The sequence below is a fragment of the Maylandia zebra genome, linkage group LG9 (genome assembly GCF_041146795.1).
Source record: "Maylandia zebra isolate NMK-2024a linkage group LG9, Mzebra_GT3a, whole genome shotgun sequence".
NCBI lineage: Eukaryota > Metazoa > Chordata > Actinopteri > Cichliformes > Cichlidae > Maylandia > Maylandia zebra.
Window position 1 is genome coordinate 12052785 of NC_135175.1, and position 16246 is coordinate 12069030.

The 16246-nt window shown below is 42.0% G+C and overlaps 3 protein-coding genes across 3 annotated transcripts; 2 read left to right on the top strand and 1 right to left on the bottom strand.

Annotated features, from left to right (window-relative positions):
* Positions 1–443: 443 nt before the first annotated feature.
* Positions 444–7604, top strand: LOC143420557 (leukocyte elastase inhibitor-like). The gene is made up of 11 exons (XM_076888753.1): positions 444–465; positions 560–627; positions 884–1042; positions 1330–1451; positions 1545–1656; positions 4038–4155; positions 6051–6193; positions 6574–6651; positions 6797–6886; positions 6958–7138; positions 7266–7604. Exons 1-11 carry the CDS (start codon positions 444–446, stop codon positions 7490–7492), a joined length of 1320 nt encoding a protein of 439 aa, XP_076744868.1. The 3' UTR covers positions 7493–7604.
* A 136-nt stretch (positions 7605–7740) lies between these two features.
* LOC143420255 (transcription factor 7-like 1-B) lies at positions 7741–11623 on the bottom strand. Its single transcript, XM_076888013.1, has 4 exons — positions 11485–11623; positions 8908–9004; positions 8582–8738; positions 7741–8446 (listed from the first exon to the last, which is right to left on the bottom strand). The coding sequence occupies exons 1-4, from the start codon at positions 11507–11509 to the stop codon at positions 8312–8314; spliced, it is 414 nt and encodes a 137-aa protein (XP_076744128.1). The 5' UTR covers positions 11510–11623; the 3' UTR covers positions 7741–8311.
* LOC143420254 (serine/threonine-protein kinase pim-1-like) lies at positions 9858–13785 on the top strand. The gene is made up of 9 exons (XM_076888012.1): positions 9858–10086; positions 10498–10740; positions 10875–11027; positions 11149–11243; positions 11381–11428; positions 11532–11750; positions 12766–12946; positions 13033–13203; positions 13293–13785. The coding sequence occupies exons 1-9, from the start codon at positions 10026–10028 to the stop codon at positions 13382–13384; spliced, it is 1263 nt and encodes a 420-aa protein (XP_076744127.1). The 5' UTR covers positions 9858–10025; the 3' UTR covers positions 13385–13785.
* The last annotated feature ends 2461 nt before the right edge of the window (positions 13786–16246 follow it).

Genomic DNA, 16246 nt, shown 5'->3' on the forward strand with positions numbered 1-16246 from the left:
GAGTGTGGCCCCTCGACTGTCACAGTGTAGCTGACATTTGATCTTATCATGTGTTAAAGCTATTTTAATTACTGAAGAGAACCAGTGTCAAACTCAGCCCAAGTATGGTTGTACGTTAATCCTTAAAGCAACAACGTTTTTAAAGTTGCAGCGTCATTTTTACACCACACCTAAAATCCCACTAATCGTCCGGGCTCTTCACCCTATGACCACACGCTGGGGTATCTAACACCACATGACCCAAATGGAAACTATGTCAGCTGAAAGAAACCCATCGAAATGTGCAACACTTAAAACTTTGCCTGATTGGAGCATGGCTTCAAATACAGCCCTGAAAACAGACAGGCGGTCGTTGGCATTTCGTTACAAAGTTTCCTTGTTCAAAACTTCTGCTTCATTATAACAACCGAGTGACTGGGATCTACGAGCTGAGCTTGTGTAAGATGTCTGACACTGGAAGCTCAGGTGAGCGGCCATGAAACATGTTTAAAGAACGGCAGCTGTTTTATCATAATTCTGTGGAGAGCTTCATCCTAATGAGGGCTCATGTCCTGAGCAGGGATGCAGAGGAGGAGGAGGAAGGTCCTGGACACATCAGTGGCTTATGTGCGTGGAGAGGAGAACCTGGCCGGCTGGAGGCCCAGAGGAGATAGCCTCATCCTAGAGCACCAGTGGGAGCTGGAGAAGATGGAGCAGCTGCAGGAGGTGGGGCCTTAAAAGATTCATAAAGAAATAAATCTGTTTAATATCGTAGAGGGAAAAATGACTTTTCAGCTCAAAGACCAAAGTGCTATTCTAAAAAGTTTTTTCTTAGAGTACAGACTTTACATGACTAACCTCCCCTCTTCTCCCCACCTCACATTCGCCCCCATCTTTCGTCCAGGTGGAAAAGACCCGTCACCTTCTGGGAGAGGCGGCTCCCGTGGGAACAGCTCCCACCACCAAGTCCCTGAGTGAGTCTCTGTCCCCCAGCGTGAGCTCCGGCACTCTGTCCACATCCACCTCCGTCTCCTCGCAGATCTCCAGCACCACCTTTGAAAGCGTGAGAAGGAGCTGGCCACCAAGGTGAGAAAAACGTGGGCTTAGTGGGCGTTCTTGTTGCTGCCTTCTTCCTTCTCTGCTCGGAGCTGATCGGTCTTGTTCCTGTTGTGTTGTAGTGCCTGCGCCTTCTGACACACACCTTCAATACTGAATACAAGCAGCTGGTGAACAGCATCAGTGACTGCAAGGTGAGAAATAATACAAAGAAATAAAAAAATAGCCTTTCTGTGTCACATCAGGGAGTTCCTATATTGACGTCTACCTCATCCTGCTGTTGTTTCACTTCAGCTTTCTCTCATCTCACCGATCGGACGTGATCCATCCGTGACGAGCTTCAGCAGTGCCACCCTCACCCCTTCCTCTACCTGCCCCTCTCTCTCGGACTCGCGCTGTGGCTCCATGGGCCAGAAGTAAACATATTTTTAGGAACATTGACCTCGATCTGCAAACGGTTATTGACAGGTTATCTATTTGATTCTAACTTGGTGTGATTTGTGTTAAAGGACCCCTGAGAACAGCTCACGTGCCTCCAGTCCCTCCTGCTCAGACTGTGAAAACTTCCCGATGGTTCCCACTCTGGAGACCTCCTACCTTGCGCGGGCTGCAAAAGAACGAGTTCCTGAACTTGGTGCCTGATATTGAAGAAATGCGACCAGGGTGAGTAATGCCATATTAACCCAAATACTGTCACTATGACATGTGTCTCACAGACCAAATGTAAGTCGACACTCATGTTCTCTAGTTCAAGCAGAAATGATGTGGATCGATTCAAATTCCTGAGCCTGGATGATTTCAGCTGGAAACAAACCAACTCTGCTTCTTCTTCAGATAATTCAATTCAATTCAATTTTATTTATATAGCGCCAAATCACAACAAAAGTCACCTCAAGGCGCTTCATAGATACAGAGAAAAACCCAACAATCATATGACCCCCTATGAGCAAGCACTTTGGCGACAGTGGGAAGTAAAAACTCCCCTTTAACAGGAAGAAACCTCCAGCAGAACCAGGCTCAGGGAGGGGCGGGACCATCTGCTGCGACCAGTTGGGGTGAGAGAAGGAAAACAGGATAAAGACATGCTGTGGAAGAGAGACAGAGGTTAATAACAGATATGATTCAATGCAGAGAGGTCTATTAATGCATAGTGAGTGAGAAAGGTGACTGGAAAGGAAAAACTCAATGCATCATGGGAATCCCCGGCAACTATGCAAGTTGTAAACAGTTGTAGGATTAAAGATTATTGAATGTACAGAATGATTATTTACACAGAGCTATACAGTAGTGCAGTTAAGATAAGTGAGGGTGTAGATAGTTTCTACAGAGGCTATATAAAGTGCTAGTGGTTGTGAGTGGTGGTTCACTCCATGTTATTATTGTGTGTTTGAGGGTACAGTTGTCCATTGTGGGGGTGTGTATGTTCAGTGCATGAGTTTAACGTGGGTCAGATGTCAGGAGGCAGAGTTCAGGAGTCTGACAGCTGTGGGGAAGTAGCTGTTCCGGTACCTGGTGGTCTTAGTCCGGAGGCTCCTGTGGCGCCTCCCAGAGGGCAGGAGGGTGAAGAGTCCATGTGATGGGTGACTGGGGTCTTTGATGATTTTCCCAGCCCTTTTCAGACACCGCTTCCTGTAGATGTCCTTTATGGCAGGAAGTGGTGCTCCGGCGATGCGCTGGGCAGTTTTCACGACCCTCTGCAACGCCTTCCGGTCCGAGGCAGAGCAGTTCCCGTACCAGACTGTTATACAGTTGGTCAGGATGCTCTCGATGGTGCAGCGATAGAAGTTCACCAGGATGTCTGAGGACAGGTGGTTCTTCCTCAGAGTCCTCAAGAAGAAGAGGCGCTGATGAACCTTCTTGACCAGCTTGGAGCAGTTGGTCGTCCAGGTGAGATCCTCGGAGATGTGGACTCCCAGGAACTTGAAGCTGCTCACACGCTCCACAGCCGTCCCCTTAATGTGGATGGGTGGATGTGGGTCAGCATTCCTCCTGTAGTCCACGATGAGCTCCTTGGTCTTCTCGGTGTTAAGCAGCAGGTTGTTTGTGTCGCACCACTCAGCCAGACGATCCACCTCCTCCCTGTAGGCGGCCTCATCGTTGTCACTGATGAGGCCAATCACCGTGGTGTCATCTGCAAACTTAATGATGGTGTTGGAACCATCAGCAGGTCTGCAGTCGTGGGTGAAGAGGGAGTAGAGGAAAGGGCTCATCACACAGCCTTGTGGTACACCGGTGTTCATTGTGATGGTAGATGAGCAGCGGTTATCCAGCCGGACATGTTGGGGGCGGTTGGTCAGGAAGTCCAGTAACCATTTGCAGATGAGGGAACTGATGCCCAGGTCTGTCAGTTTCCTGATGAGTTGTGAGGGGTGGATTGTATTGAATGCTGAACTGAAGTCTATAAACAGCATTCTGGCGTAGGTGTTGTTGTTGTCCAGGTGTGAGAGGACAGAGTGCAGTGCGATGGAGACTGCATCCTCTGTGCTCCTGTTCTGGCGGTATGCAAATTGGTGGGGGTCCAGGGTGGGGGGGAGACAGGATTTGAAGTGTGCTAGGACCAGCTGCTCTAAGCACTTAGCTATTTACAGTTCATAACAAGAGACAAGGCACCATTTCTCTCCTTTGTGTTCCAGTCATCACAGCAGATTAAACTTTTAAAATATTTGCAAATAGTATAAAGAAATATATAAAGAAGTAAAACAGTAATTTATTAATACTTAGAAATACTAAAACTTACATTTGTCAGCAAAAACTGCTGCCATCTGAACCGAAACGTTACAAACCAGCTTACCCACAATCTGTGTATTTTTCTATGCTGGCTACTTAAATTGGCATCCAACAAGCTATTTGCTTTAATCTTTTATTAGACAAAGGCTGACTGGTTAGTTCAAGCTTCAACTGCATCCAAAGGACTGAAAATGTTTTAACACAGTGACTGAACTTGATTGAAGTCTCCGTAGTTTGTTGAATCTGTTTCGAGTGACTTATTTTCACAATTCCAGGAATTTTTAAAAGGCACCAAAAAGCATTACAACGCTGAGCTCGAGTCTGTGGACTTCAAAGGAAATGCAGAGGAGGCCAGGGTCCACATCAACAGCTGGGTGGAGAAGCAGACACAAGGTAAGCATAATGTAACTTTAAATGATCTCCACTGTAAATCCTTGGGGATCAGTTGTGTTGTGTTCAGTTGAGACATTATTACCGGATTGTCCACCGTCCACATTATTTTCTGTTTCCAGTTCTTCCAGTCTAATTTCTATTCAGTATTAAGCAGCATTATCTCTGGGTTTTACTGTTTGGTTTCATGCTATTAATAAAACCATCACAGCAGTATGTTGCTGTAAATAGCAGGCCAATTCTTCTATTCTTATTATATTATGTGATGGGTACTTCTACTTTGATCACTTGTGTCTTTAACATATTTTTATTTTTCAGGCCCATTTAGGATTGGCTGCTATTGATTCTATATCTTTATATTATCTTAAGTGCAGCAGGAAATTCATTCATTGTTTTTATAAAAGCGCGATACAAATACAGGCCATTTATAAATCTACCATCTATAATAATAGGATACAAGGACTTTCTATGAGGGTTATAGGACTGTGGTGCCACCTGCTGGAAATGAGACAATCTTAATCCCAGTTGAAAGAAGACATTATTTTTGTAGGAGCCATTTTTGGGTTGATACCTCATGTTGCCGCTAGAGGTAACCTTTTTAAGTTTTTTCTTTTTTTTTTAAACTTTATTTAACAAACAATGAGTATACAACATACGAACAGATGAAGTATACAAAACAACAGAACATGAACACAAAAAGCCAAGAGTAAAAGAAAAAGGTAACAATTATAAGAATACACATACATGTATTGTTTTGAGAGCCTTTGTGTTGGTGGAGTCTGATATTGATTGTATGTACATTTCCACATCCTTAAAATAATGACAGAAATATGGTGTTTTGTTAGTAAACTTACATTTATGGATAAAAAATGTAGCTAAAAGTATGAACAAATTCATCATAAAAAACATTTCTCATACTTCTTGGGGAACTTAAACAAACAGAATAAAACATTTTCCCATCGTAAAGAAAACTCCCTTAAAATATGGACAATAACAAACCTGCTAAATTCCTTCCAGAATCTCTGTGTAAAAGAACAGTACCAAAAAAGATGCGTCACAGTTTCTGGATGATCCCCACAGAAAGTACAATTAGTATTTATGTCCCTTTTAAATTTGACCATGTAGTGACTGGCTGGATAACATTTATGTAGAATTTTAAATGAGACTTCTTTCACCTTATTTACAATCAAATATTTATGGGGGACCATCCAGACTGTCTTCCACTTGATATCTGGAACATATCGGTTCCAATAAGATGTTATATATGGGAGAGAGACGATATCTTCTTGGAATAAACTACGTATTCTCTTATTGCTGTTACCAAGTTCCTGTGAAAAGCAGATTTTTCCTATTGGTGACTCAGCTGGATCGGGGAGAGTGACTGAGGCAGATATTGAGCTGTCAGTGTTTTTATATAACATTAAAGTCCCTGAGGGTGTGGCACCAAGCACCACTGAGGATTCCACCTTTTTAAGTTCCTGTATGGTAGGTTTATGTAAGGTATTTAAGGTGGACGCACGTAATCAGCGTCAGGTGTGTTGTTAATCATAAGAAGGCAAAACGTTTGTGACCGCTGCGCTTTTATCTTAAAATGTTTGGAACAAAGACCAAAAAGGACAAGATAAGTACTGCTGGAGTTATTGGACTGTTTAATTAATTCATGCATACCAGAAGCATCGCGTCACCCCCGCTAACAACCACCTCAGTAGCTTCAAGCCTACGCTTGAATTTTTGTTTTTTGTTCCCTGTTATACTGATCATAAAGCTTTTTCACCTTTTTTTAAAATAAAAACCATCTTGCTGTTGCCCTGTTTTCTGATTTTATAGCTGAAGATGTTGTACAGTAACTAGTGCATCTTTGGTAATAGTTAATAGTTTTCATAAATTCTTTTTACCAGATAAAATCAAGGACTTGCTAAGCCAGGATGCAGTGGGTAGCCTGACGAAGCTGGTTCTCGTGAATGCCATTTACTTCAAGGGCAGCTGGAACACGCAGTTTAAGGAGGAGAAGACTGCTGATGTGCATTTTCGACTGAACAAGGTAACAGTGCAGAAAGGCAGCATAGGATGGTGCAGTTATACTTTGATCTGTCATACTACAAACGAGCTGTGGACTTTGCTGAATGAGAACATAAAGCCTGGAGCTCTGAGGGGATAAAATCGTGCTTTTAGGACGATCACTTTCCAACTTTATGCAGTTATGCAATGCAGTTTATTATTCATGTAATATCCAATAAGTTCTCAAATAAATCTCAAACAACAGCACAACACAAACTTCGGCTAACAAGAACAAATTGTGTTGTGACGTGTGCTCTACATCCAAATCCACTCAATGGCTGGAATAAAACCATGACAGAACTTTTTGAGATCATTTTGAGACTAAACACAAAAAACATTTCTCTTGTCTCCCCTATTTTTCAGAACGACACTAAGCCGGTGAAGATGATGCAGCAGAAAAGTAAATTTCCTTTTGCGACCATTCCTGAGGCCAACTGCAAGGTAACATCCATCACTTTCAGCTTATTACAGGATTTCACCAGCATGATCTAAAACTTGTCTTTTACAAATATCAGCCTAAATTTCTAGATTAGGAAGTCAGATCATCTTTGATGGAGTAATAAATAAAAACAATGTTTCTGGACAGATTCTTGAGATGCCGTATAAAGGAAATGACCTCAGCATGCTCATATTCCTGCCTAATGACATAGAAGATGATACCACAGGCTTGGAAAAGGTAAGATGCACTTACCAGTACTTTAATGTCCAGTTTCAATCAGACAAGCTAGTGACACTGTATCCACACAGCTGGAGAAGGAGCTGACCTATCAGAACTTTGTGGACTGGACTCGCCCAGACATGATGAGCCCCAACGAGGTTGATGTCAAGCTCCCTCGATTTAAGATGGAGGAGAAGTATGACTTGGAGAAAATCCTGACCAACATGGGAATGGAGAACGCTTTTGACATCTACAAGAGAGACTTCTCTGGTGAGAAATATTGCACCAATGAGACACACTGAATCAATTATACAGTTATATTGAGAGCACAAAAACTGCAAAACATCATCTGGTAAAGAATAAAACACAACTGATTTCTGGGCTCTTCATCTACTAGGAATGTCTCCAGCAAATGACCTGATAGTGTCCAAAGTTGTCCACAAGGCTTTCGTGGATGTAAATGAAGAAGGAACTGAGGCTGCTGCTGCCACTGGGGTTGACATGGAAGTCCGCTCTATAACGATTCCCGCTGAGTTTGTTGCCGACCATCACTTCATCTTCTTCATCCGACATAAACCCACCAAGAGCATTCTCTTTGTGGGCCGGTACTGCTCACCCGAGTAAACACGAGCTGACATTGACATGAATTAAACATAAAACATTATATACAGTATAAGATTTTGTAAGGTAAACCTAGTTCATACAAATGAAGTAAAGAAAAGTTATTAAAACAAAACGTGCCTTGCTGTTTATTCTTTCAGTGTCCCACAGTAGCACATTTCCTGCTAGGAAAATGTCAGAAGTCACATCATTTCTGTAAATTGGGAAGTAACTGTAATACATCAAGTCACCTCTGTCTCTTGTTACCAGGACTTTTTAAAATGAATGGTACAACATGGAAAGAGGCCCTACACAAGAGTTTAGCTTTGAGCTCAATATGCGATGATCCTTTCAGCCATGACATCTCTGACATGGGAAACCAGGGAATTTGATTAGAAAATGGTGAAGGATTTTCTTTTCAGTTAGAAACTGGATTTGTGTAACATGTTGGTGAAAAGCCCCCAAAGAAAGCAGCATATGATCAGTCGCTATATTGCATTTAATACAAACGTCCTTCGTGTATCCTTTGAATACAGAACAGATCATTTCTGATATCTATGAGTAAACCCAACGAGCACGTGTCCCAAAAGACCCCACAGTGTTTTTATCTGGCTTTTCCCTGACAGTTAGTGGACACTGACAGATGTGTGCTGAATATGAAAGGAAACAAAAGAACTAAAGAAGGTTTGCAGTGTTAAAAACAAGAACTACATGAAGGTTGTTTCATCCTGCTGTAACTTATGACAGAAGCATCTTTTGTTTGTTTTTTCATTTATTTACACAAAGACAGATGTTGAAATAACAGGAGTAACAGTTTAATTCAATTGAAATCGGTCCAATCGTCTATAATGAAATTATTGTTGGACATACATAGTTTTCTTTGGTCGACCAGGCTGGATGCTCTTTGGCATGATTCTGTCTTTCTGTTTCAGCCTGCTTGAAATATCTGGCTTTCTGGTCGTTTGAAAGCGACTTCCACTGTGGACAGAAGATCATAAGAACACACTGTGAGCACTGCTACTACACATAACTACAGGACAGCTGGGACACATGCAAAAACATGAGCAGACAACATTAACAGATGCATAAATGTATGCAGAGTTACACACTTACTCTCTGTCCCACCACTGCATTTACGGCTGCATTTCCAGGGATGTTGAGTTCAGCAATGACCTTTGGCCTCTGCTCTTTGAGATAGAGCATGAAGGCATTTGGAGGCTTCTTGACGTATGGCCCATCTTCATCCTGCTGGGCTGGGCACTTTCTTTTTCTTCAGGAATAAAACACAGAGTAAGAGCACATGTTAGCACTGTGTACAACTGTGAGGGAAGCAGTTCAAAAACACGAGACAAGCTGTAAAACTGAATGAAATCAGGCACCATTAATGGATCATTACAATAATTCCTGCAGACATCTGCAAACAAATGACAGATACTTGCAGATCAGTGAACCAAAGCAGCAGAGCAAACTTAGTTTGGAGTGGAGGTGTTAGGTGGAGGAGCAGGAGTGACATAATCATACATCTGTACACCGTTCCTACACAGATGAAGGGAGACAGATATGAGATAACAGGAAGAAGTTATGAATATAGAGATGTTCAGCAGCTGTGTTCACTCCAGTGTTTGTGTGTTTTACGTACAGTACTCCAACAGGACGCAGGTTCTGGAGCACACAAAACACACAACAGGTGACGAGACAAGCTGCAATACTATCATCTATCCACTAGGTGGAAGAATTGATCAGTAGAAAGAGGAGATGTGCTCAAAACGACATTCATACATAGATTTATTCTTCTTAGTTAGTCTTAAGAATTAGGATTCACTGACAGTGAAGAAGTTTCAGACGTGCACTCGCGTTTCCCCTTTTGCCTTTTCCTGCTCCAGCCAAGTCCTCCGCCTGCTCGACATCTCTCCTATTACCTTTTATTACGCTTGCACTCATGCCTTTGCCTTTCACCACTTCAAAACTGCGCCTTCTTCAATATTACCTTCATATGCTCTCTTTGCTTTTCGCCTTCCTCACTACACTAAGTACCATTTTTTAACGCTGTGTACTCACTCTTGCTAAGTACATGTGAACAGATCTTGAAGAAAAAAAACAAAACAAAACATACTTTTCTTTTCTCTTCTGATACTATTGAATGATCCTAACAGAAAAAAACAGAGTTAACACTGACTTAATAAAAAAGTGTTATATTTTATCTCAGATAAACTAGTCAGTGTTTATTAGTGTTTGCTCAACTAGAAGTCTTCATAGTAGCATCCACACATCAAGTCTTTAAACAAATAATGAAAGGATAATGAAAGAAAGTTTAATGTGAAATTACTGAATTATATGAAATGCCAGAGTGTTTTTCTTTAAACTACTTGGGACACTGCCTTTTAGTGATGTCACTAAAAGGCAAGGTTCTAATGTTGTGTTGCCATAGACTCCGGAGTTTACTTTTAAAGCTCACTTACAGAACTGACTTATACAGCTTAGTTAGAAAAGTCAAGCATCCAGACATTTGAAGGACTATTCACTCATTAAGGTGACATTTTCTATTTTAAAAATTAAGATGAAAAAGGAAACAAGAAAAGTTACGACTGAGGCAGATAAGAAAGATCCAGGAGATCAAAGTAAGTAAAAAATAAAATCCCCTAAATAACAGAATGTACATTTCTAACAATGTTGAGGCTCTGTGTATAAAATGATTCATTTTTAGAGGATTTAAATCCTGGTTTTGATTGAAACTAACCTGAGTGCAACATGTCTAATCAAAGAAAGGTTACTGGGGCACTTTGTCTTTTGGTAAAATAATGTGACAAGTTTATTCTTGGACTGAGCAGTGAAAACAGAGCAACAAGTGTCATCAGTATCTAGACTTAGTAGACCTAGTATGGTCCACTCGTGTTGGTGTGTTTTTTATCAAAAGGATAAACTTGTTATTATATTGTAAGCAATACTAATTTAAAATTCAATGACATCAAAATCCTTCTAGTCCTGATGTCGAGCGCTCTTTTTCACTAATGTGTTGTTGTTGTTTATAGATTGTAAGAGCAGGATGGCTAAAAGAAAGGCCAGTCCTGAAAAAACGACCCCCATAAAAAGAAGGAGGGTCACTGAGCAGGCTGGTCCTTCCACCAGCTCAGATGCTCATGTGGTCGGGGGAGTCAAGCGAAAGGTCCAACAAGATGAAGCGGGGACAACCAATACAGCAAAAAAGCGTAAACTTCTTGAGCATGTGAGCGGTGACAAGGGGCAGGCATCTTCCTGGTTGGACACTGGTAAAGGTAGGCTAATTAGTTGAGTGAGGGGTAGATTAAGTGTACATCTGGTTGCTAGTTTGAAGATATTAGTGTTTGGGAGATATTTGTGTCTATTATCTAATAAGCTGATGTGCTTTTGGTGTTTTCCACATCTGCAGACTGCAGCATAGAGATTTCAGAGAGCTGCAGTAAAAACAAAAAGGCTGGCAAAAGGAAAGCTGCGGGAGACACCAGGGACCCACCTAAGAAAAAGAACGTGGACCAGGACAAAACCAAAACCGTTGCCAAAAAGTCAGTGGCTGAACAGAAACGTAAGTAGCAAGCAGCTTAGCTTTTATATTCAGGTGAAGAGCAAAATGAACATTTAGGGTACAGCAGAGAGTAATTTGTGTGACAGCTGTAGTAAAACCCAATTTGTGTTTGTCTGTTTAGGTGACTTCCAAGCAAGATACGTGGAGGAGCACCGGCTTGGAGAAGGAGGCTGTGGAGCAGTGTTTGCTGGCTACCGCATAAAGGATCATTTACCAGTAAGTGTTCAGATGGTGGTAGTAAGACAGGCAGTAATGCAGATAAGGGATAATATCGTAAGCTGAGATGTATGCTGTTTTACACCTTTAATGATGTCATACTGAGGAAATGCTCATCAATGCCCTGTGTCTTTTAGGTGGCCATCAAACACATCCCAAAGGGGAAAGTGTACTGCAAAGTGAAGGTAAATGTGCAAGACTTGAATTGTTTTTACATTAGTGGATTGCATGCAGCGTTCACCTGTGGAACGTCTGTGCCTCATCATCCACTTTGTTGAAATATTTCAGGATGATAACGGGAAGAATGTGTCAGTGGAAGTTGCCATCATGCTGAAGCTTGCAGCTGAAGCAGATGGATCAGTGGAAACATCAGCCCCAGTGTCTCTGTTGGAGTGGTTTGACTTTGGCAGAGAGCTGATCCTGGTGATGGAGAGACCTGTCCCCGCTGTGGACCTGGATAAATACATAGAAGAAAATGGAGGATTTTTGCCAGAGGACAAGGCCAAGGCAAGTTGACTTGCCTTAGAAGAGTCTTAGACTGTACATCATTCAATCAAAGCACAGAGTATTAGAGAAACATTAACCCATTGATTGATTATTGTCTTTTTCATCGTTTCCAGGTAGGGCTGGGCTATATCATACCATTCACGGTAATACCGGTGTAATTTTGGGCAACGATAGGAAAATGAAATATCGCGCTAGAATAGGTAAAACGCGCATGCGCAGTGCCTATGTTTACATACGCAGATGGCGGTGACGCAGAAAGAGAAGAGCAAAAGTGGATCGTTGAATGAAACGGATGAACCAGAACTGGTTTGTAAAAATGCTGCAACTTTAGTGGTGTGGAACTGGTTTAGCTTTCGTCCGTCAGATACACAACAAAGCACGATTTTTGGTAGCGCATGCTAGCGGGCCACCGTTATTACCGTGTTGTTTGGAAAATACGGCACACTTAAAATCAATCCTTTGATTTTTCTGAAACTCGACAGTGCCCCTTATAATCCCGTGTGCCTTATGTATGAATTCTGGTTGTGTTTACTGACCTCAAAACGATTTTATGTACACGGCGACTTTGCTAAGCTACAAAGCCGCACCGCTCGATGGATTGTCGGAGCATTACGGCTATCGTAGGCAGGCGCCTCGCGGAGTGATACGTACTGCACCTCAACGTGATATTACCGTATTGTGTGTGTATAACCTCTTTTTAAGCTTTGTGGATATTTTACATGGTTATGCTGAGGATATGTCGGCCAATTTCCACTGGAAATGCCTTTTGGTTAAACTGTCAGCGAGGAATTTGCATTTGCACTGTTACATTTTTATATAACTTTAATGCACATAAAAAAACAGCTGCTTGTTTAAGTGAAAATACATTTATGGGGTTTTTTGCACTAATAAAGTTGTGGCGTTGTAAAGTATTTTGTCTAGTGTCAGTTATATCGTCAGTTATATCGTTATCACAACTTTTCAAATGTATATCGTGATAAATATTTTTGGTCATATCGCCCTGCTCTATTTCCAGGTCATTCTGAAGCAGCTGGTTGATGCTGCGAAGCACCTGGAGGATAAACACATCTTTCACCGGGACATCAAGAGTGAGAACATTCTAATTGAGACCGGCTCAGATGTACCGCGTGTTCGTATCATCGACTTTGGACTGAGCTGCTTTGTTAAGGAGCAGTCGCAGTACCGCGTCTTCTATGGTAACATATTCTGCTCTTGCTCTTCACAGATGTCACAATTTTCGCCTTTTGTTTTAGAAGAAATTGCAATTGTGTCTGTTTATTAGGTACAGAAATTTACTCCCCTCCCGAGTGGTACGGGCGCAGTTGCTACAGGTGTGGACCCACCACGGTATGGCAAATGGGAGTGGTTCTGTACGAAGCGCTTCATGCCGGGGACTTTAACACCACGAGCTTCCTCAAAAAGCGCCTGAAATTCAAAAGACATCTGTCCAAAAGTAAGAAAACGTCACACTTCAAGACTGACTGATGGCTTGGACCACTGGAACTATCATCTTCATGTTTTTTCTCTTTCCTTTCTTTCCAGACTGCCGGGATTTCTTGGACGCGTGTTTAACCAAAGTCCCGGAGACGCGGCCGACGCTGGAGGAGCTACAGCATCACACTTGGCTGAGATAAGCCTATCACACACACACACAAACACACACAATTCAGACGTTATCATTTATGTGTGATGTATGAATTACCTTTCTTTTTTTCAGGAAATAATTTTTTTTAATTGGCCCACTTTAAATTTCAGTGTTTTGGAATTCCTGTAACCCCCCCCAGCCATCCCAGGAAAGGGGATCTCTCTTTGAATGGGCTTTCCCGAGGTTTCTTCCCGTCAGTCTGGCCCCCCCAGGGGAGTTTTTCCTCGTCTTCATAGAGAGCTTGGGCTGGCTCAGGAGCTCCATCAAAACTGTCTTTATTTAATTACTCTAATGTAATCATATACTTTAAAGTAATCAAATAAAAGACAGTAAAAATCTGAAGACTTGAAGTAAACTTCCATTAAAATAAAACTTGTTTAATTCATCTTTGCTGAGGATACTGTGTTATTACTATTTCAAGGATTATGTCAGAACACCGGATACTGGTACCCATCCCTACCCATCACTAGGGAACAGAACAAACCAGACATCAATTACAACAAAAATGACACTGACCCAGCCAGCATGACTCGTCTGCCTTAAGAAATGTTTAGCAATATTACAAATTGGGTGATATGCCTTAAAGTAGCTTCTCATGTGTTCAGCATTGTCAAAGGCTACATTTTAATTAAAACCACAATCTAGTAATGTTCTGTCTTTAACCTTCCTAATTTGTTTTTTGTCCTAACCTAATACTAAATTGCCAGTGAAAACAAAAGTTACATAAATAAAGAAGAGTAAAGAAAATTACGGTCTTTTTTATTGTAACAGTTTACCAGTGTACAGTTTGGTTTGTGACATATCTATCTAATAGACTCCAATTTGTGCATGTAAATGGAGAGTCCTCTTCACACACTGAGGTTAATTATGGAGTTCCACAGGGTTCAGTGCTAGGACCAATTCTGTTTACATTATACATGTTTCCCCTAGGCAGCATCATTAGAAGACATAGCATAAATTTTCACTGCTATGCAGATGACACCCAGCTCTATCTGTCCATGAAGCCAGATAACACACACCAATGAGTTACACTGCAGGAATGTCTTAAAGACTTAAAGACCTGGATGGCCGCTAACTTTCTGCTTCTTAATTCAGATCAAACTGAGGTTATTGTACTCGTCCCTGAAAAGTTTAGAAATATGGTATCTAAGCAGATTCTTACTCTGGATGGCATTACCTTGGCCTCCAGTAACGCTGTGAGGAACCTTGGAGTCATGTTTGACCAGGACATGTCCTTCAACGCACATATTAAACAAATATGTAAGACTGCGTTCTTCCATTTGCGCAACATCTCTAAAATTAGAAATATCCTGTCTCAGAGTGACGCTGAAAAACTAGTTCATGCATTTATTGTGTGAATGTGTGTGTGAATGGGTGGATGACTGGATATGTAAAGCGCTTTGGGGTCCTTAGGGACTAGTAAAGCGCTATATAAATACAGGGCATTTACCATTTATTACTTCCAGGCTGGACGACTGTAATTCATTATTATCAGGATGTCCAAAAAACTCACTGAAAAGCCTTCAGCTAATCCAAAATGCTGCAGCAAGAGTCCTGACAGGGACTAGAAAGAGAGAGCAGATTTCTCCTGTTAAATCCAGAATTGAATTCAAAATCCTGCTCCTCACATACAAGGTCTTAAATAATCAGGCCCCATCTTATCTTAATGACCTTGTAGTACCATATCACCCTATTAGAGCACTTCGCTCTCGCTCTGCAGGCCTACTTGTTGTTCCTAGAGTATTTAAAAGTAGAATGGGAGGGAGAGCCTTCAGTTTTCAGGCCCCTCTTCTGTGGAACCAGCTTCCAGTTTGGATTCAGGAGACAGACACTATCTCTACTTTTAAGATTAGGCTTCAAACTTTCCTTTTTGCTAAAGCATATAGTTAGGGCTGGACCAGGTGACCCTGAATCCTCCCTTAGTTATGCTGCAATAGACGTAGGCTGCCGGGGATTCCCATGATGCATTGAGTTTTTCCTTTCCAGTCACCTTTCTCACTCACTATGTATTAATAGACCTCTCTGCATTGAATCATATCTGTTATTAACCTCTGTCTCTCTTCCACAGCATGTCTTTATCCCATCTTCCTTCTCTCACCCCAACCGGTCGCAGAAGATGGTCCCGCCCCTCCCTGAGCCTGGTTCTGCTGGAGGTTTCTTCCTGTTAAAAGGGAGTTTTTCCTTCCCACTGTCGCCAAAGTGCTTGCTCATAGGGGGTCATATGATTGTTGGGTTTTTCTCTGTATCTATGAAGCGCCTTGAGGCGACTTTTGTTGTGATTTGGCGCTATATAAATAAAATTGAATTGAATTGAATTGAATTATCTGAGGAAGAAGCAGAGTTGGTTTGTTTCCAGCTGAAATCATCCAGGCTCAGGAATTTGAATCGATCCACATCATTTCTGCTTGAACTAGAGAACATGAGTGTCGACTTACATTTGGTCTGTGAGACACATGTCATAGTGACAGTATTTGGGTTAATATGGCATTACTCACCCTGGTCGCATTTCTTCAATATCAGGCACCAAGTTCAGGAACTCGTTCTTTGCAGCCCGCGCAAGGTAGGAGGTCTCCAGAGTGGGAACCATCGGGAAGTTTTCACAGTCTGAGCAGGAGGGACTGGAGGCACGTGAGCTGTTCTCAGGGGTCCTTTAACACAAATCACACCAAGTTAGAATCAAATGGATAACCTGTCAATAACCGTTTGCAGATCGAGGTCAATGTTCCTAAAAATATGTTTACTTCTGGCCCATGGAGCCACAGCGCGAGTCCGAGAGAGAGGGGCAGGTAGAGGAAGGGGTGAGGGTGGCACTGCTGAAGCTCGTCACGGATGGATCACGTCCGATCGGTGA

What these genes read in the sequence shown, in the direction of transcription:
- LOC143420254 (XM_076888012.1), top strand. Translation starts at nt 10,026, where the DNA reads ATGAAAAAGGAAACAAGAAAAGTTACGACTGAGGCAGATAAGAAAGAT. An exon ending in GTCAGTGGCTGAACAGAAAC is followed by an intron (nt 11,028 to 11,148) that starts GTAAGTAGCAAG and finishes TTGTCTGTTTAG; the next exon opens with GTGACTTCCAAGCAAGATAC. An exon ending in TGCCAGAGGACAAGGCCAAG is followed by an intron (nt 11,751 to 12,765) that starts GCAAGTTGACTT and finishes CTCTATTTCCAG; the next exon opens with GTCATTCTGAAGCAGCTGGT.
- LOC143420557 (XM_076888753.1), top strand. Translation starts at nt 444, where the DNA reads ATGTCTGACACTGGAAGCTCAG. An exon ending in TTCCTGAGGCCAACTGCAAG is followed by an intron (nt 6,652 to 6,796) that starts GTAACATCCATC and finishes GTTTCTGGACAG; the next exon opens with ATTCTTGAGATGCCGTATAA. An exon ending in CTACAAGAGAGACTTCTCTG is followed by an intron (nt 7,139 to 7,265) that starts GTGAGAAATATT and finishes TTCATCTACTAG; the next exon opens with GAATGTCTCCAGCAAATGAC.
- LOC143420255 (XM_076888013.1), bottom strand. Translation starts at nt 11,509, where the DNA reads ATGATGAGGCACAGACGTTCCACAG. An exon ending in CTGCTTTGGTTCACTGATCT is followed by an intron (nt 8,739 to 8,907) that starts GCAAGTATCTGT and finishes TTATTCCTGAAG; the next exon opens with AAAAAGAAAGTGCCCAGCCC. An exon ending in ATGCAGTGGTGGGACAGAGA is followed by an intron (nt 8,447 to 8,581) that starts GTAAGTGTGTAA and finishes TTCTGTCCACAG; the next exon opens with TGGAAGTCGCTTTCAAACGA.